At 41.5% G+C, this 15,876-nt stretch overlaps 1 protein-coding gene across 1 annotated transcript; it reads left to right on the top strand.

Moving 5' to 3' along the window:
• Positions 1 to 3,494: 3,494 nt before the first annotated feature.
• Positions 3,495 to 15,444, top strand: cab39l (calcium binding protein 39-like). Its single transcript, XM_069675066.1, has 9 exons — positions 3,495 to 3,709; positions 11,576 to 11,702; positions 11,986 to 12,150; positions 12,234 to 12,352; positions 12,434 to 12,602; positions 12,723 to 12,782; positions 13,277 to 13,342; positions 13,432 to 13,575; positions 14,673 to 15,444. Exons 2-9 carry the CDS (start codon positions 11,601 to 11,603, stop codon positions 14,850 to 14,852), a joined length of 1,005 nt encoding a protein of 334 aa, XP_069531167.1. The 5' UTR covers positions 3,495 to 3,709; positions 11,576 to 11,600; the 3' UTR covers positions 14,853 to 15,444.
• The last annotated feature ends 432 nt before the right edge of the window (positions 15,445 to 15,876 follow it).

Here is a 15,876-nt window from a genome sequence, read left to right on the forward strand (position 1 = left end):
CACATGATACATCGCCTTTGGTGTCAGACATTTATCATACACTGTGAAAAGTGGCAGCTGGCTGCAACAAGAAAAAATGCTTTGAGGGCATCTTTGGGCATCACTGAGCTGGTCAAATGTTCATGTGAAGGTCTTGTATGTAGGACACATGCAGGATGAAGTGTGTGGCAGGTAAAGTAGTTAATTCCCCACATTCAATATGCTGTATTTCCCCTTTTTGTTAATATGAGCTTCCTCTAACACTGGTTTTATGGTATCAGCTACAAGGTTAGTGTCACTATCAGTATAACGTAGTGGTCGGATGTGATTCCCCAACGTCAGCTTCAGAGAGTGGCAGCTTGGAACAACCTCCAAACCTCTTTTTGTTTTCCAAGAGTGATTGTCTAACTCGCCTTCGATCTGCTCTGGATTTGCCTCTCAGGAAGCACAAGAAGTCGCGTGGACAGGCAGGTGTGACTGCATACCTGCTTGTGTCACCCGAAATATCTTTGTGTGTTTGCATTCTTGCATATGTGTGTGCTGCAGAAGTCGCCCAACAAGATTATGTCACTTAAAGGCCCGACCGATATATGGGTTTGCTGATATGGTTTGCCGATATTGTAGGGTGGATATAACTGAAATATCAGTGTTGTTACACGCCGATACAATAACTTTTTTCTACAGAGCATCGAATAATATCTGAATAATCAAATGGAAGAAAAATCTACCTAGCCTACTCCATTACCCAAAGCAAAAACAAAAATGGCGTCTTAAAATTACTCATCTTTTCCAACCGTCTCAAACTAAAATATACTCTACTTTCAAATAAGACAAAAGCCCCTCAAATTTTTGCTTAACAAAATAACTGAAATGATAATTACAATAGTTAACAATTAGAGCCTGACAGATATATGTCATTCAGCCGATATTATCCATTACGGATATTATCAGTATCGGAATTATAATTTTATTGAGTCCTTTCAGCACTGTCTGCCGATATTATCAAGGCAAATATGGGTCTATCATAGATATATATCGGTAGATATCGGTATTAGCTAAGTATTTTTCCGATATTTGCCAATAAATATACATTTACTTTTATAAGAAAGCAGCCTTCTGTGTACCTTTGCCTAGTCCAAGTAGCGCAAATTGGTGCACAATCGACATAAAAAAAGGTAAATTTAATTCCACTTGAAACAATCACAATATCGGCAGCCATATTGAAAGCCATATCAGTCGGGCTCTTCTGGTGCACCCTAAGTCAGGCTATTAAACTGTAGAAAACATTTTTGAATTATACACTCAAGCTCCTTAAACTAGTCAGAAAAAGTTAATTAATAATGCCCCCAACATCTGGTTTAAAAACCCCTAAAACAAGTGCACATAAGTCCAACCCCCTGCATCTAAATCCGCTCTTTTTTTATGTCATGGCCACTTCACTCACCTATCTTTGCTCTGCACTGCGGCAACAAAAGCTTGTTTGTCCCCTCCCTGTGCTCCCAGCCCCGCTCAGGCATGTGACAGCTTCGCCACTTCTCTACGAGCAGGGCTGACCGAGCCCTGTCAGACCTTCTCCACACGTTTGCACCACCAGCCTGAGAGCAATATTTGTTTACTTGACACCACCATGTAGCTGAGTAATCTTCACGATTGAAGGTGCAAAAAAATGATGACAAATGTCTGACTTTTTGGTGTCGTTTTCCCAGCAAGGGGTTGATTGGTTAGTCAGCTAGTTAGCCCTGTAATGAGGATGTTAATATAGGTTGATATCGCAACCAGCTGCTGTGACACACTTCTTTACACACAACTTGTGCTATTCTGAACACTGAATGACATCTTTTTATTACATGTTTTTCAAGCTGAACATGTTTTTTATACCACAAAATTTCTACTGTATCCACAAGGCGCACTGTAAAACAATCTCTTCCTTTTTCCTTCTTAAATGTTGAATGTTTGACTCTGTAATCAAACACAAAACCAGCCCCCACCTGTTTTTCTTGTTTTTTTTTGTTAAAATCTTTTTTTAAAAGCTCAAATCACAAAACATACGTCGTCAATGGAACTCCAGAAAAGGAAGAAAGGACTTTACAGGCCTTTTGGTGTCAAACTGTGGCTGGTATTCTGTGTATTTGTAAGTCCTGTAAGACTGAGAAATGTATGTTACACTTGTACAGATGTGTCCTCTTATACCTCACATTGTTTTCCTCAAGCGCATGTATATCATGAAGAGGATCATGTTTTTTGTGAGTCTTCTTGTCTCTCTGTACATCAGCATGTTCTTCTTAAGCCCAAATTTGAAGTCCTTCTTGTGAAATCCCCAAACAAGGCGAGTATTTTTTACCAGGCACTGGTGTATTTTGTGAGAGTTTATTTTTTTGCCCTCGTATAAGCTGACACGGGCACTAAACTTGTCAGTGTTTTATCATGATCACACGATAAAGCTTATTGAGTTATTTGTACTTTTGACTCGGGAGGCTGGAGACATGAGAAGGGTTATTATATTTTTTTTTTTATGCAGCACATTGCAGCAACCACTGTCTTTATTTTCCTATTGTATCTACTGAGTATGGTGTTGATATAAAGATATTATAATGAGACATATCTGTGTATATTTGTAAATATGTAATTCTGAATTGTATGTAAAATGAAAAGCAGCTTTAATAAAGTCTGAGATGGTTTCCTCTAATGGAGTTTGCCTTCTTTGAGGGAAATGAAGCTATTATATTTTATTCACTATAGTTTATTTTGATTTTTATTCTTTATATTATTTCGATCCCCTTTAATTAGCGTTTTAAATGATGTTTAATTCATTAATACCTTTATACATTACTACTAGTTAAATCGTTTGCATTCAGAGTAATAAATACATGGATTAATTCCCAATGTTTTTAATAATGTATTATGTCCGGAAGTGTTATTACAACCACGTGGTATCTAGCCTCCAATAAGCTTTTTCCAGTTTAGAATGTCATGATTTGGTCTGGGCCGCATTCCAATATGAACACTATCCAACCTTTAATCTCTTTTCTCCTCTGTTATTTCTTGTCCGTGGTGAAGAAAAACTAATTTACGTCTCCCAAGAAATACTGAATTCCAATTTGGTGAACACATTGTATTTTTTTTGTTTTAAAGCATATTAATGTAGTTAAACATGAGGCGAAGCAGCTAAATTGACTTGATATGAGCTAATGCGAACGAGACTTAGCCGCGGCTGGAAAGATACAGATGTGTCAAGCTAACAAGGGGGAGACGGACTGCTTCCGGAAGTGACGCAATTTGCGTTATAAAGCAAATATGTCTCTTTTAAAGCAGAATAATATAGTAAGAGATTAAGATATTGATTGAATTTATAAGTCCAAACTATATTTTGATTATTAGTACCTTCTACTGTTTGAATTTCACTCTTGTTTCCTCTTCTTATTCTGTTAGCTCCAACGGATGAGGACGCGCTGGGTTTTTATTCTGAAAGCCAACACCGGAAGTCTTTTAATATGTGTTCAAGCTAGCTTGAAAGAAGACTGGAAAGCGACCAGATGGAATTCAGCTCTGCCTTCTTAACAGATTCCTCTCATTTTAATTGTATCACACACATTTTTAGCCAACTTTTCTGCTAACAAACAGCCCTGGCGTGACCACAGAAGCTAATCCGGGAGGCTCGGCTGCGCTGTGATCCGGGACAGAAGCGTTGAAGACATTTAAAGATCCCCAACCAAACATCTTCTCACTGAAGGTATCAATTCTAGCCCATACTGTCGAGGAGCATTAGCTAGTAGTTATCTTAATGGTGAATTATTACTGCCCTTGACAGTGTTTATAACTTCATTCGGGGTTGATATGTTGAAATGCGTGTTATGTCCTCTCAGCTATGTCCTTTACAGCAGTTGTTTCAGACAACTGTGATTAGCTTAGTAAATCTGTCAAACAAAAAGGGAGTTTAGCCTGGAGGCGAGAGGGGTGTAGCCTTTTTAAATCACATTGTCTGGGACTGTTAATGCGGCCTAATGTGTTATTTTGCTGCTATCTGCGTTTTAAGCTCTTATTCATCTAAACATTGTCGTTCATGGATCTTTAATTCTTAATTAGCACAAATACAGTTTGGGTTTTATTTTTTTATTTATTTTTTACCTCCTTGCTATGTTACTTTAGACGACTGGTATCAGGCTAGCCGGAATGAAAACAACTCAGCTTCCGGGCACGGATTTCAAAATAAATTCGGCCTAACTATTATTTTGAGCCTAAACTATTAGTTTTTTGCTTTTTTTTAATACAGTCTGAAGTTGATTTATTTATTTATAAATTTTCAGATTTTTTTGTTGTTGTTTACAGTGTCTAAAATGTGAATTTTAGCTGTGTTCTAGCATTTGACTAAACAATACATTTGAAGATATTTCCTAAGCTAAGCTCCCAAGCATTTTCACTTTTTACAAATAAAATAATTGATTAATTGAAAAAACAAATTTAATCCTGGTTTTTGACAGGCTGTAGACAAATATTAGATATATTACAACAACAAATATTACATTTTTTTATTGATATTATATTTTCTTGTATGCTGAGCACAAGTTATTTGGCAATTAATGCATCTGTCGATCAAGAGAAAACGTATCAGTAACAGTTCTACACTGATCAATTATTTTGGCATTTTTCTAACCAAAAACAGCATCCTCTAAAATCTGCATTTTCTGAATTTTTCATTAAAATCAACTGAAATTTAAAACAAGTTGGTCAGTTGGTGTTTAAGCTTAAAGCTGCCCAGGTTTTATTTTGAAATCAAAACTACGTCGCATCCTGTATGACTCTGGCTCCTTCTATTTGCCTTTACGTATAGACAGAGCAGAGTCACATATCGTGGGGTCTCTGATCCTGGTAGGACAGGCCTGTGTGTCACTGGTTCAGAATATTAACCCTTACTGACCCTGCACATAATATGATGCAACTGTATATGTTGACTGGTTTAATGGAGTTCAGGTGTGTCAGCGTGTGTGAGCTGCTGCTGAAGGACCTGAATGTACTGCCATCCGCCACATCATGATGTGCATTACCCAGACTTCCCGCAGCAATAAGCAGGTATAATGTCGATGCTGTTTGAAGCCGGACAAATATATTGATTAAACAATATTATCAGTATGTCTTCGGAGTACCTTTGCAAGTCTGCATGCTTCATTAAAGTGAACAAATACAGGCAGATATCAGGGTTTGTAGCAGTCATAATGGGAGCTGGAAAGGGACATTTTTTTCCTTTCAAAGGTTAAACGAGAATAAATCTCTCTCATAATTATCCATCTCAGGACTGGAATTGATGTTCTGATGTAGGTCCTGTTTCAGGGAGCGTTCCTCTCAGGGTTTCCTTGGAGAGGAAAAATCTCCTTGTGAACGCTGCTTTGTAGTTTGAAATGAGCTGCGATGTAGTTCAAACACCCTCATTTCTCTCTCTCTCTGGGAGCTGACTCTGGTGCAAAAGTGCACATTTTCATAGATAGAATTTGGACCAAAGCAGGATGTTTTTTGAATCTTTAAAGCCCTGAATAGTTTGGATTTGATTGCCGGAATTAAAGCCTCTTTAAAAGTTCAAGCTGTGGGTCTTGATTTTGATTTAAGAGTCTTCATAAAGCCTCAGATAAAAGTCTTGCTTTCTGTTTGACTCACTCGTTCAGAAAAGTACGATTTGATATCGGCTTATACCAACAATAATCATTTATGTGAGGGTCTGAGGGTTAAGCCTCCTCCCTTCTCTCCTTGAACACTTAAATTCCGGTTGCATGTGTTACGGTACATCATGAATGGCTGCGTCTGCATTCCAGACAGTCAAGACAAAGTGCTATTTAATTAGAGGCCGCCATCTTTCTTCATTCATCACATTGTTGGACGCCTTCGTGACTTAATGAGTGGAATTGCAAACATTCCTGAACGCTATCAAAGTAATTATTTTAATGCGATATTTAGTTTAATTCCGAATAAAATAACAAGGAACTTTTTCTGACTCGCCTGAGTCATAGTTTGCAGAGTGTTTTGAAGCTCTGTAAAGTTTAAGTGTGTAGACTGTGAAACCAGTTTGTCACTAAGTCGCTCGGCAGGCTGATGTGAAACCTGTTTTTAGCACGAGCCCTGAAAGTTATCCTCCACTACTGTGCTGCTGTCAGAGTGACACGTACGTGTGACAGACGGCTATCATGCTGCGATGAAATGACTTTGATTTTAGTCATCAAAGACGACCGCTTCTGTGCTGATTCTTACAGCGAGTGTTGAAGCTGCAGAAGGCACCTGTGCTGTTTGATGATGTCATACATGTATTGATTATAAACAGAGGAAGAAATGCACCAAAATATAGAAGAAAATACGGTTTTAAAACAATTAACAAAAAAAAAATTAAAGTAAACTTAATGCATGAAGTTCAGGTCGCCTTCAAAATGTACTGAGTGACTGTAAAGCAGAAGTGTAGTAAAGATAAAAGCGATCTCTGCTGTAACATTGAGCCGATACGTCGCAGCAAAGGTCAAAGCAAAGGTCACGCTTGCAGATAATCCAGCAGAAATCTGCTTACAGCTGAAATATGTCATCACTCTGCATGTATGCTGCATGTATGTGCTCGGGTCATGGGACTCGCCCGTTTCTGTGGAGTTCAAACAGAGTGCAGGACGGTCAACAGAGTGCAGGACCTTTGAGCGAGACACCGACTGAGGAACAAACTCATCAGTTACCAACAACGATTTATTTTTAATTTGAATTAAATTAACTTTTTCTTCACGGATTTTGCACTTATATGACTTAAAAAAGCCTTATTTATTAAGCATTAAACAGGATAATACATTACTACTATATTCTAGTGCAGGCCAAGCTGTGATGATCTGCTGCGATGCTCTGCAGACAGTGCTGAGAGGATTATGAACTGTGGAGTCAGAGCGCCCTCTGCTGGACAAACTATGCAACGACACAATTTGTAAATCAAGGCACAGACCTTGCCAGCCGATGGTGAGGTAGAGACGACCGTTTGGGACCAAATTACATCATTGCCTCGGCTCTGAAAGCGGAGCTGGAGCCAACGGCTCGACCTGATCGGGCTCAGGATCACCACGGTCCTCCACCACACTAAAGTGCTCTTCAGGGGACGCTGGAGGGGAGGAGTCCTCCACCTCAAAAGAGCCCTCTGTGCCATATGTCCCTTGTGACTCTGTGTCGCTCTCCACCCCTCTCTCAGCCCCTTGCCCACTTTGAGCATTTGTCAAAATTGTGCAGTGGGCGGAGTTGCTGTCAGACCTGTGGGTGGAGTTATGGTCAGATCCGGGATACCCCCAAAAGACAGACTGCGACCTATATTCCAGGTTTTACGGTAATTGTTGTAGCTGAAAGTTTGTTGTAGCTGGACTGTGATTTTGCATTCACAGATATTTAAAGTGTACTACTAAGAAGAGCAAATATTGTAGTCGTCTATCGCCTCTAACTTTAATATGCATGTCTTTATTTAAGGCTGGTTCGCTCTCATGATTACAGCAGAGAAATGAACATTGGGGCCAACGTGGAGCCGCTCTGCTGGATTATACTTCCACAGAGCAGCTCGCTGTGTGTGCTCAGGCCCACTGGGCACCAGATTAATTCCATTACATAACATTTACTCTGTCTTAAGTAGGCTACAAGTGAAAATGAAGGCTTCTCAGTCACTCAGAGCTTAAGATTTGCACGACCTCAGGAAGTGTTATTAGATGATGAAAATGGACCTTTTAAGGGTTCTTTAATAATCTGAGATATTTAGTTACAGCTGCAGCAACAAGGCCACATGACAAAAGCAGGAAAATGTTCCGTCTTCTTCTTGTTTTTTGGCATTTATTTACAGGAGCGAAGTTAGAACGATGTAATGTCGATAAAGTGAAATAAAAGTAGACGACATTTTTCAAACACTAGGAAAGCTGAAACCTCAAAGCAGACCTTACATCTAAATTAACAGAATAAAGAACATCTCATCTTCCTCTGCAAGTATTTGGAGAAGTATCTGGTGAGTAACAAAGCGGAAGAAGTAGAAATACAATATGGCCGCCACGGCTTTCATCTAGGCCGCGTACCAATTCAGAGGCTGCATCCTTCGAAGGACGCGTTTCAGGACAGATTGGGTCACAGCGACGTGGCATGGCTGTCCACATGTTTGCTACATACTCAGGATGCTGAAGAGGTTTTTAAATTTGCATTGTCAACACTTTTCTCCAAAGCAACATATCTTAACAACTTGTAGCCACGTTGCCATGGTAATATTTGTATAGTTATGTATCACTGTAGCTGTGTCCTTATTCAGGGGCTGCGTCCTTTGCAGGATGTATTTAAAGGGCGATTGCGTCCCGAGCGTTTGCCGAATACATTCGTCTTTTCCCGGGTCACGCAGGATTCACTGGGTGCGTCCTTCGCGGCCATACGTATCCCAAGATGCATTGTGTGCCAATTCAAAAGAGATGGCGGACTCTCAAGCGGCCGATGAATACACGTTTAAATGTAAAAAATAATGTCAAACCTAATGGACCTCAATAGGGATGGATGTTATTAAGCTTGCTTCAATATTATGCATCGTATGTATTTATCAGTTATACACGGATACACAGAAACAGATCCCTTATATGGTATTGATCCTGTTGATTTCAGTCTCTATTTTCAAAAACAGGAAGTATCATCTCCCACAAATTATTGATAAAAAAGCTGTTTATGTTTGAAGTTTTAAACCTTTTATTTTGAAATGTGAATCAGCAGCCTCTCTCCTCTGACCGACGCTGTCATCTCTGTGTCAGAATGAAAGAACTGAAGCTCATTTGTCGGAGTGTAACCTTGTGTATACGTCAGAGCTTTCAGTATTCAAATCGACGAGTTGTTTTTGCCCGAGCTAAAAGGCCGTCAGGGTCAGCTGAGGTTTCGTCTCCATCAGGTGAAAACCTTGTGATTCTAATTCGAGCTGTTTTCTTGTTTTTGAGAGAATCGTACAACCCTCGTTTGATTTGACAAATACACGGCCCTCGCTCTAAAAAAGTAGACTCTCTCTTTATATTAAAAAGGTTGCATTATAGAGTTTTATTTGCTCAGGAGGATGCAAAAACTGCAGTTTAAATCACTGAATAGCAAACACTCAATCTGCTCTCGTCAAATAACTGCTACAAAGAGCTGCTGCAGAACTTCTTACGTCGTCCTGTTGCAGACAACTCTTAGTGCAACTTCAAGAAACCTCAAGCTGATGATGTTTGGGCGGCATGTCGAGCTTTTCGCCATATTATTCGATTTTTCTAACACGGCAAAATTGATGTAATAAATCCACCGTGCAGCCTGAAGTTTAGCGCTTTGTCTGAGTGTCGTCTGGGGAAATCAGCGGGTTCCTGCTCTCCTCTGCAGAGACGTGCTTCTCTGTTATTGTCACAGTTCTTCAGTCTCTGTTTTGGTGTTATCGGGGCTCCAAGTGTCCTGACTCTGCTGGGTTAAGGCAACAAATTTAGTGAGTGTTATCGTCCTTAAGTATGTGAAACTGTTCTTGCAGAGAAGCGACATCTCTGGGTGATTTTCAGTCTTTTGAAACGGATTCTGTGTGCAACATTTCTTTGATTTAAGGGGCAATCCATGCAGTAGTTAGCAGCACCTGTCCTGCAGCTCCAAAGTAGTTTAATATCTTATTATTAAGACTTTCAGGGAGCAGCTCAGCATGTGTAAAAATGTATGTAGTAAATGTGTGACTTCCGGTAATGGAAGAAAGACGGAGCTGGGTATCGAGCTCGGAAGACTGTGAGGAAGGAGGAAGGATAGCAGTAGGATGGAGAGGAATGAAGGCCCATTAACATTCCCAGGTGAGGATTAGCAGTCACAAGTTCTCCTCCCTGTTCCTGACCTGGCCTGGATTGCGAAGGCCTCTGCTTCCTCCTGGAGCCTTTAAACACTCCGACATCAGTCCTGGAGTTCACCAGAATGTCTCCCTAAAAAATTAATTTACCACAAATGCAGAGATAGTTTCCTGTAGTATCCGATTCTTTAGTCTTATATTAAAGTAAAAGCTGCATTCACGTCCACGTTACCTGAAAATATGACTCTACTGGCGCCTTTTAACTGTTGATACCCAAACAGCCCGTGACATTCAGACAGCACAATGACAAATACAAGCTGAGGACGGGGGAAAGGAAAGTATCCAACCGAAAAGTATTACTTTCTGGCCTTTATCGAGAGGAGATGGTAGATAGAGGCAGAAACAACGCACACCCACAATCTGACTGTTGTTCATTTTCTGAGTCAAACTGCTGCTCAGCCGGTCCTCAACTGATCTGTGGATCTGTAGAGTGAGCTGTTAAACTTTCAATAGACTCAGCGTGACTCACCATCCCACAGGAGGAGCTGCAAAGTGTTGCTAGGGAGATGGGACGTCTGGGCTAGCTTGCTTAGCCTGCTGCCACCGTGACCCGGCCCTGGATAAGAGGAGGAAAATGGATAGACGGATGGTTATTATCAGTAACAATGACATTTAAAAAACTAAAAACAGAGCTTTTTTATTTTCTATAATGACCGAAACCGTTAACATGGAGGAGACGGGCTTTACGAGCTGTACTGCAGCCAGTCAGCAGGGGGCGATAGAGAGGGTTTGGCTTCACTTTCAGGGAGCTGTCATGTCGCCCATCTTTGTATACAGACTAAACTGGTGAAATGCTGAGTATAAATTTGATGTTTCAGAGTCTAAGACTTCTTTATTGTTTCCGGTGTTACATAACGATGTGATGTACTGATCATCTGAAGCGTCTGCTGTCAGAGGGGCTGCGCTGTCGCTCGTGAAGACGGGAGATTTTGCGGGAATGTGTCTTTAAGGTGCGAGACACGCACGCACGCACACTTGTTGTCATGTTGTCCGTTGCTGAATTTCTTTCATTAATTACAGCTCATTTACGTGAAGGCGTTGGAGCTCTGAGGCGTATTTATGTAAAAATATAACTACTAAGCATGAAATTCCCACAGAACGACGGGGGGATTTGCAGGGTTGAAACTATGGTATATCACCACCATCTTCTCTGCGTTATCACATCTTTATTGTATCATTTTATACAATAACGATGTCATGAAAAAGCTTTATATCTGCCTTATAAGAGGTGGATGAGTCTGACTTCCTGATACTAAAGTTTGCATGTTAAAGTCAGTGTTTGTTGTGTGTAAGAGGCAGAAAATCCGTCATGCCTTTAATCCTCTTTTGCCCCAAACTTTCCACTGAGGCTGTTTTCGGAGCAGGGTTGCCTGGTGATGACACACCGCAAGATCAGTATCAGACGTGTGTGTGTGTGTGTGTGTGTGTGTGTGTGTGTGTGTTTTTAAAGCTGGTTGAGTTGAAAACTTTGTGACACACTACCTGAACGATGTCTCGTTTACCATGTCGCATTTTTGGCCGTCGTTATCTTGGTTTTTGAGCAGGAAGTGACCATATTTGGAGAGGAAGGGGAGGGAAGCAACTGAGCGTTAAACGAAAAAACAAAAGCACTTCCTTTTGGTTGGTGAATGGTTGACTTCGCAGAAGCCCTTGGATGACGACAAATACCTGTACTAGAGCATGAAAACGACTGCATCCGCCTTGCCATTGCCTGCTCCTTCATGTGTGTTTGTCTCCCAGGTCCCAAGGCGAGTGTGTGTCCATCATGCCGCTGTTTGGTAAATCCCACAAGAGTCCGGCGGACATCGTCAGGACCCTGAAGGAGAACCTGGCCATCCTGGTCAAACAGGACAAGAAGACAGACAAGGTAGAGGACGCTGTGTTCCTGTGTGTGTGTGTGTGTGTGTGCAGGGGCCCGAGGGTGACAGGACTCTGTGAAATTAGAACGAGGAACAGCCTGGCCCTGTCATCTCCTGACACTTCCCTGTCAGGACGTCTCTCGCTCTCTCACACGTGAAATCAGACACACAAGTCGAGGCTAAATTCACCTTCTGCTTTTATTTTGAAATGTTTGTTTAAGGTCCATACCTGCAACCTCTTCATTGTGCTTCCTCATCCTTCTTCACCACCTCCTCCTCTCTGTCCTGCAGGCGTCTGAGGAGGTGTCGAAGTGTTTGGTGTCCATGAAGGAGATCCTGTACGGCAGCAACGATAAGGAGCCTCACACTGAGACGGTGGCCCAGCTGGCTCAGGAGCTCTACAACAGCGGCCTGCTTATTTCACTGGTAGAAAACCTGCAAGTCATAGACTTCGAGGTAAGAAGACTTAAAGGTGTATATATAAGATACGAAGGGGAAGGAAAGTACAAAAATAAACAGTAAGTAATGTGTGTTTTCAGGGTAAGAAGGACGTATGTCAGATCTTTAACAACATCCTGAGGAGGCAGATCGGCACGAGGAGTCCAACCGTCGAATATTTCTGTTCCCACCAAGAGGTGCTCTTTATACTGCTGAAAGGGTGAGACACGCACACACACACTGTACGGTCTAATGACGTCCAAAGAGAGGCGACACTAACACTTTCTATCCGTCTGAAAAGGTACGAGACGCCTCAGGTAGCGTTGAATTGCGGGATCATGCTGAGGGAGTGCATCCGCCACGAGCCGCTCGCAAAGGTCGTCCTGCACTCGGATCACTTCCACAGCTTCTTCAGCTACGTGGAGATGTCCACCTTCGACATCGCCTCAGACGCCTTCGCTACCTTCAAGGTACCTGGGAACTTCCTGTGTTGTTATTTTTACTAATGGTTTATGGTTTCTTTCTTCTTCTTTGGAGACTTTTGTTTTGACCTGTACCTGTTTTGTGATGTTTTCTGTCTCTATTCGCAGGATCTCCTGACAAGACACAAAGTGCTGGTGGCTGAATACCTTGAACAGAACTACGATGCTGTGAGTGATGTTAAAGCAGGTTGTTTTGAACCAGCGTCACCAGGTGGAACTGTTTAGTCTCTAACTTACATCACTCTTTACGTCCACGCACCCACCTCCTACGTCACGCAGCATCAGCCCCCGAGTCATAAACATAAACACGGCTCGACCAGGAGGACCCCCAGAGAGCAAACAAACACGCTGCGGTCATACTCGCGGCCTGAGGAGGGACGACGCTAGATAAGACTGATCCACGTAAAGTTCCAGGAAGTTTCCAGCCCTCTTAGTGTCACAACATGTCGACATACAAAGATGCTGTCTGTGCTGTCCGTTTGCCCAGGCAGAGGCCCACTCACAAACCTGCCTTTCACCCCGACGTTGAATGTTGACAGATGTCTGCGTGTCGCCTGAAGCCTCTCAGGAGACGGTGCTGCGGGCTCGCATACCCCCTGTGTTGAAACCCCCTCTCAGACGTTAATAACGTATAACAAGGTGTGTTTCTTATGCTCTTGCAGGTGTTTGCAGACTATGAGAAGCTGCTGCACTCTGAGAACTACGTCACCAAGAGGCAGTCACTAAAGGTTCGACTCTGACGTTTTATATTGATTTGCATTCGTCTGTTGCATTATAGCAAGAAAAATGATCATAAATAAATAAATCTCTGCTGCAGCTTCTGGGCGAGCTGTTACTGGACAGACATAACTTCACGGTGATGACGCGCTACATCAGCAAGCCGGAGAACCTCAAGCTGATGATGAACCTGCTAAGAGACAAAAGTCCCAACATCCAGTTTGAGGCCTTCCACGTCTTTAAGGTAAAAACACAGCAAATATAGAGACATATATAGAGTCATGAAGTCAGTGTATTAAGCCTTAGAATGAGGCAAAGCTAATCAATATCAGACGGACACCTTCTGTCTGTTTCTGCTGTATTTTATAAGATCAAATGTAACACCGGCTTCTTATACAAACACCCAAACTAAAGCAACTAAAGCACATATAATGCTGTATTCTGTTTCTCAACCTAAATTAAAAGCTGGATATACTTGAAAACATTGCACGAGCTATGCACAAGTTCAGACATTGTTTAAATATAATTGCTAACTTAACTCTGATATAGTTCAGAAGAAGGCATAAATAACAACTTGAATCTTAACCTAGCTCTTAATAGAGGTAAAGTTCTCTGTAAAACAGCCCATTAATGACTCTAATGTTATAGTGTTGGCAAGCAAATATATATGGTTAGAAAACTCTGCAATTAACAACTAATTTGTAACAGTTATCCAGTTTCACCACTAGATGTCACTGTTGTTGTTTTGCACTTGGGCTGTAGATCAAAGTTGTAAAGTTATAATCAAACATAATGCTTCCTGTTTGTTGTTATTTTTAGCTGTTAGCTTGTTTGCTATTTTTAACAAGTGAAAAGACAATTAGCCGTAAGAGACAACATGTAAAAACGTTATTTTCTGAGGCAATATTTTCATTAGTTTGGAATTAATTAAGAAAAAGTCTATATGAAGCTTACATCTCGGTGGTTAAACCAAACGTCGACGCAGCTTTAAGTAACTACTGTTAACGTATGGTTTAGTGCTAACTTCACTACCTTAAGTAAGAATGAACTTGTGCAAAGCTGGTGCAACAAGCTTCAGAAGAACAAGCAGATTTATTTAGAACTTTTTTGTTTACGAGGTCATCATCTGTGACTTAAATAACTCCCAAAATAAAGATGATTTTCAGACGTCTAAGAGAGAAACACAGCATTCAGGAAACACTGCAAACAGGAAGTACATCGTATTAAATCTTGTAGAAGGGACATTTTGAAAGAGGAATTTTAGTGGTCACAAAGGTGTCACGAAAAATTAACTTTAATTATCCTATAGAAGGTAAATGTCTGCTTCCTCTCCTTCCTCAGGTTTTCGTAGCCAACCCCAACAAGACGCAGCCCATCGTCGACATCCTGCTCAAGAACCAGACCAAACTAATCGACTTCCTGAGCGGCTTCCAGAAGGATCGCACGGATGACGAGCAGTTCAACGACGAGAAGACCTACTTAATCAAACAGATCCGGGATCTGAAGAAACCGGCGTCCTAGAGAAGCGTCGCTCTCCTCGCCCTCTACCCGACTTTTTATCAATAGGAAGACGTGCAGTAGAAAACAAACACATTAACAATAACGGTTATTCTATTTAAAACCTTCAAGACGTCTTTTTTCTCTTTGTGCAGAAGTAGTTCTCAATCACTGATCGTTTCTTTTGTAAATTTTTCTCATGAATCTTTTTTTCCTCTGTAGCATGTAGTGCCACAACGCTGCTGTTGGAGGCAGCTGACTTGCTCTGTTTGGGAGAACCAGCGGTTTAGATGCAGTGGTGCAGAGGCTGTCGGACCAAACAGACCTGCCTGACCATTGTCGTAATGTTGTCACAGACGCCAGATGCAGGTGCTCTGTTAGTCGCTGCGCTAAATTTCTAGCTGTTTAAATGAAGTAGCTGCAAATCAAAAAGAATGAAGAGCTTTTTATTTTCCGGCTGGGTCATCTTTGATTTTATTTAAGTCTCAAACACGTTTTCAGTCATCGCTAAAAGCTCAAATCCTCAGATGGATTCTGCTAACCAAACATCTTTTTTATTTTCCTGCTGCAGCCAATAATTGTACAAGTTCTCTCTCTCTAGGGATGCTTAATCAGCCTATTACTATACTGTAGGTATATATCAGAGTACATGTTTGATATGCGCCTATGTTATAACGTCTATGGATGCATGATCAAATCTAGATAGATACAAAAATGGAGTCTTAAAGGGCCAGTTCGCCGACAACCTCAGTCTATCAGACGACCAGGGGGCTCGCTAAACTACACTTCCTCAATCGAGGACGCCCGCCTCCGATGTCATGTCTTGTTCAGAATCGTCACGTTTGAAATGTAGACTGCAGACCTGAAGATTTTTTAGACGATCTGACTGTATATTCTCGTCGTGTTTCGGATTCTGTCCCACTCTGAGCCGTCGCCTGCAGCGGAAACGGTAGTATTTAACTCCAGAGTCTCTCGCCTTTCAGCGGGAGGGTGGCGCAATGCACGCTGGGTGTTGTAGGAATGTAGACTGGGCGAAACCCTGAGCTGT

The sequence above is a fragment of the Semicossyphus pulcher genome, unplaced genomic scaffold (genome assembly GCF_022749685.1).
Source record: "Semicossyphus pulcher isolate SPU_LCO1_2020_fin unplaced genomic scaffold, fSemPul1.0.p SCAF_24, whole genome shotgun sequence".
Taxonomy (NCBI): Eukaryota; Metazoa; Chordata; class Actinopteri; order Labriformes; family Labridae; genus Semicossyphus; species Semicossyphus pulcher.

Coding starts and splice junctions, on each gene's coding strand:
- cab39l (XM_069675066.1), top strand. CDS start 11,601: ATGCCGCTGTTTGGTAAATCCCACAAGAGTCCGGCGGACATCGTCAGG. Junction 12,151..12,233: donor TGCAAGTCATAGACTTCGAG/GTAAGAAGACTT, acceptor GTGTGTTTTCAG/GGTAAGAAGGACGTATGTCA. Junction 13,576..14,672: donor AGGCCTTCCACGTCTTTAAG/GTAAAAACACAG, acceptor CTCCTTCCTCAG/GTTTTCGTAGCCAACCCCAA.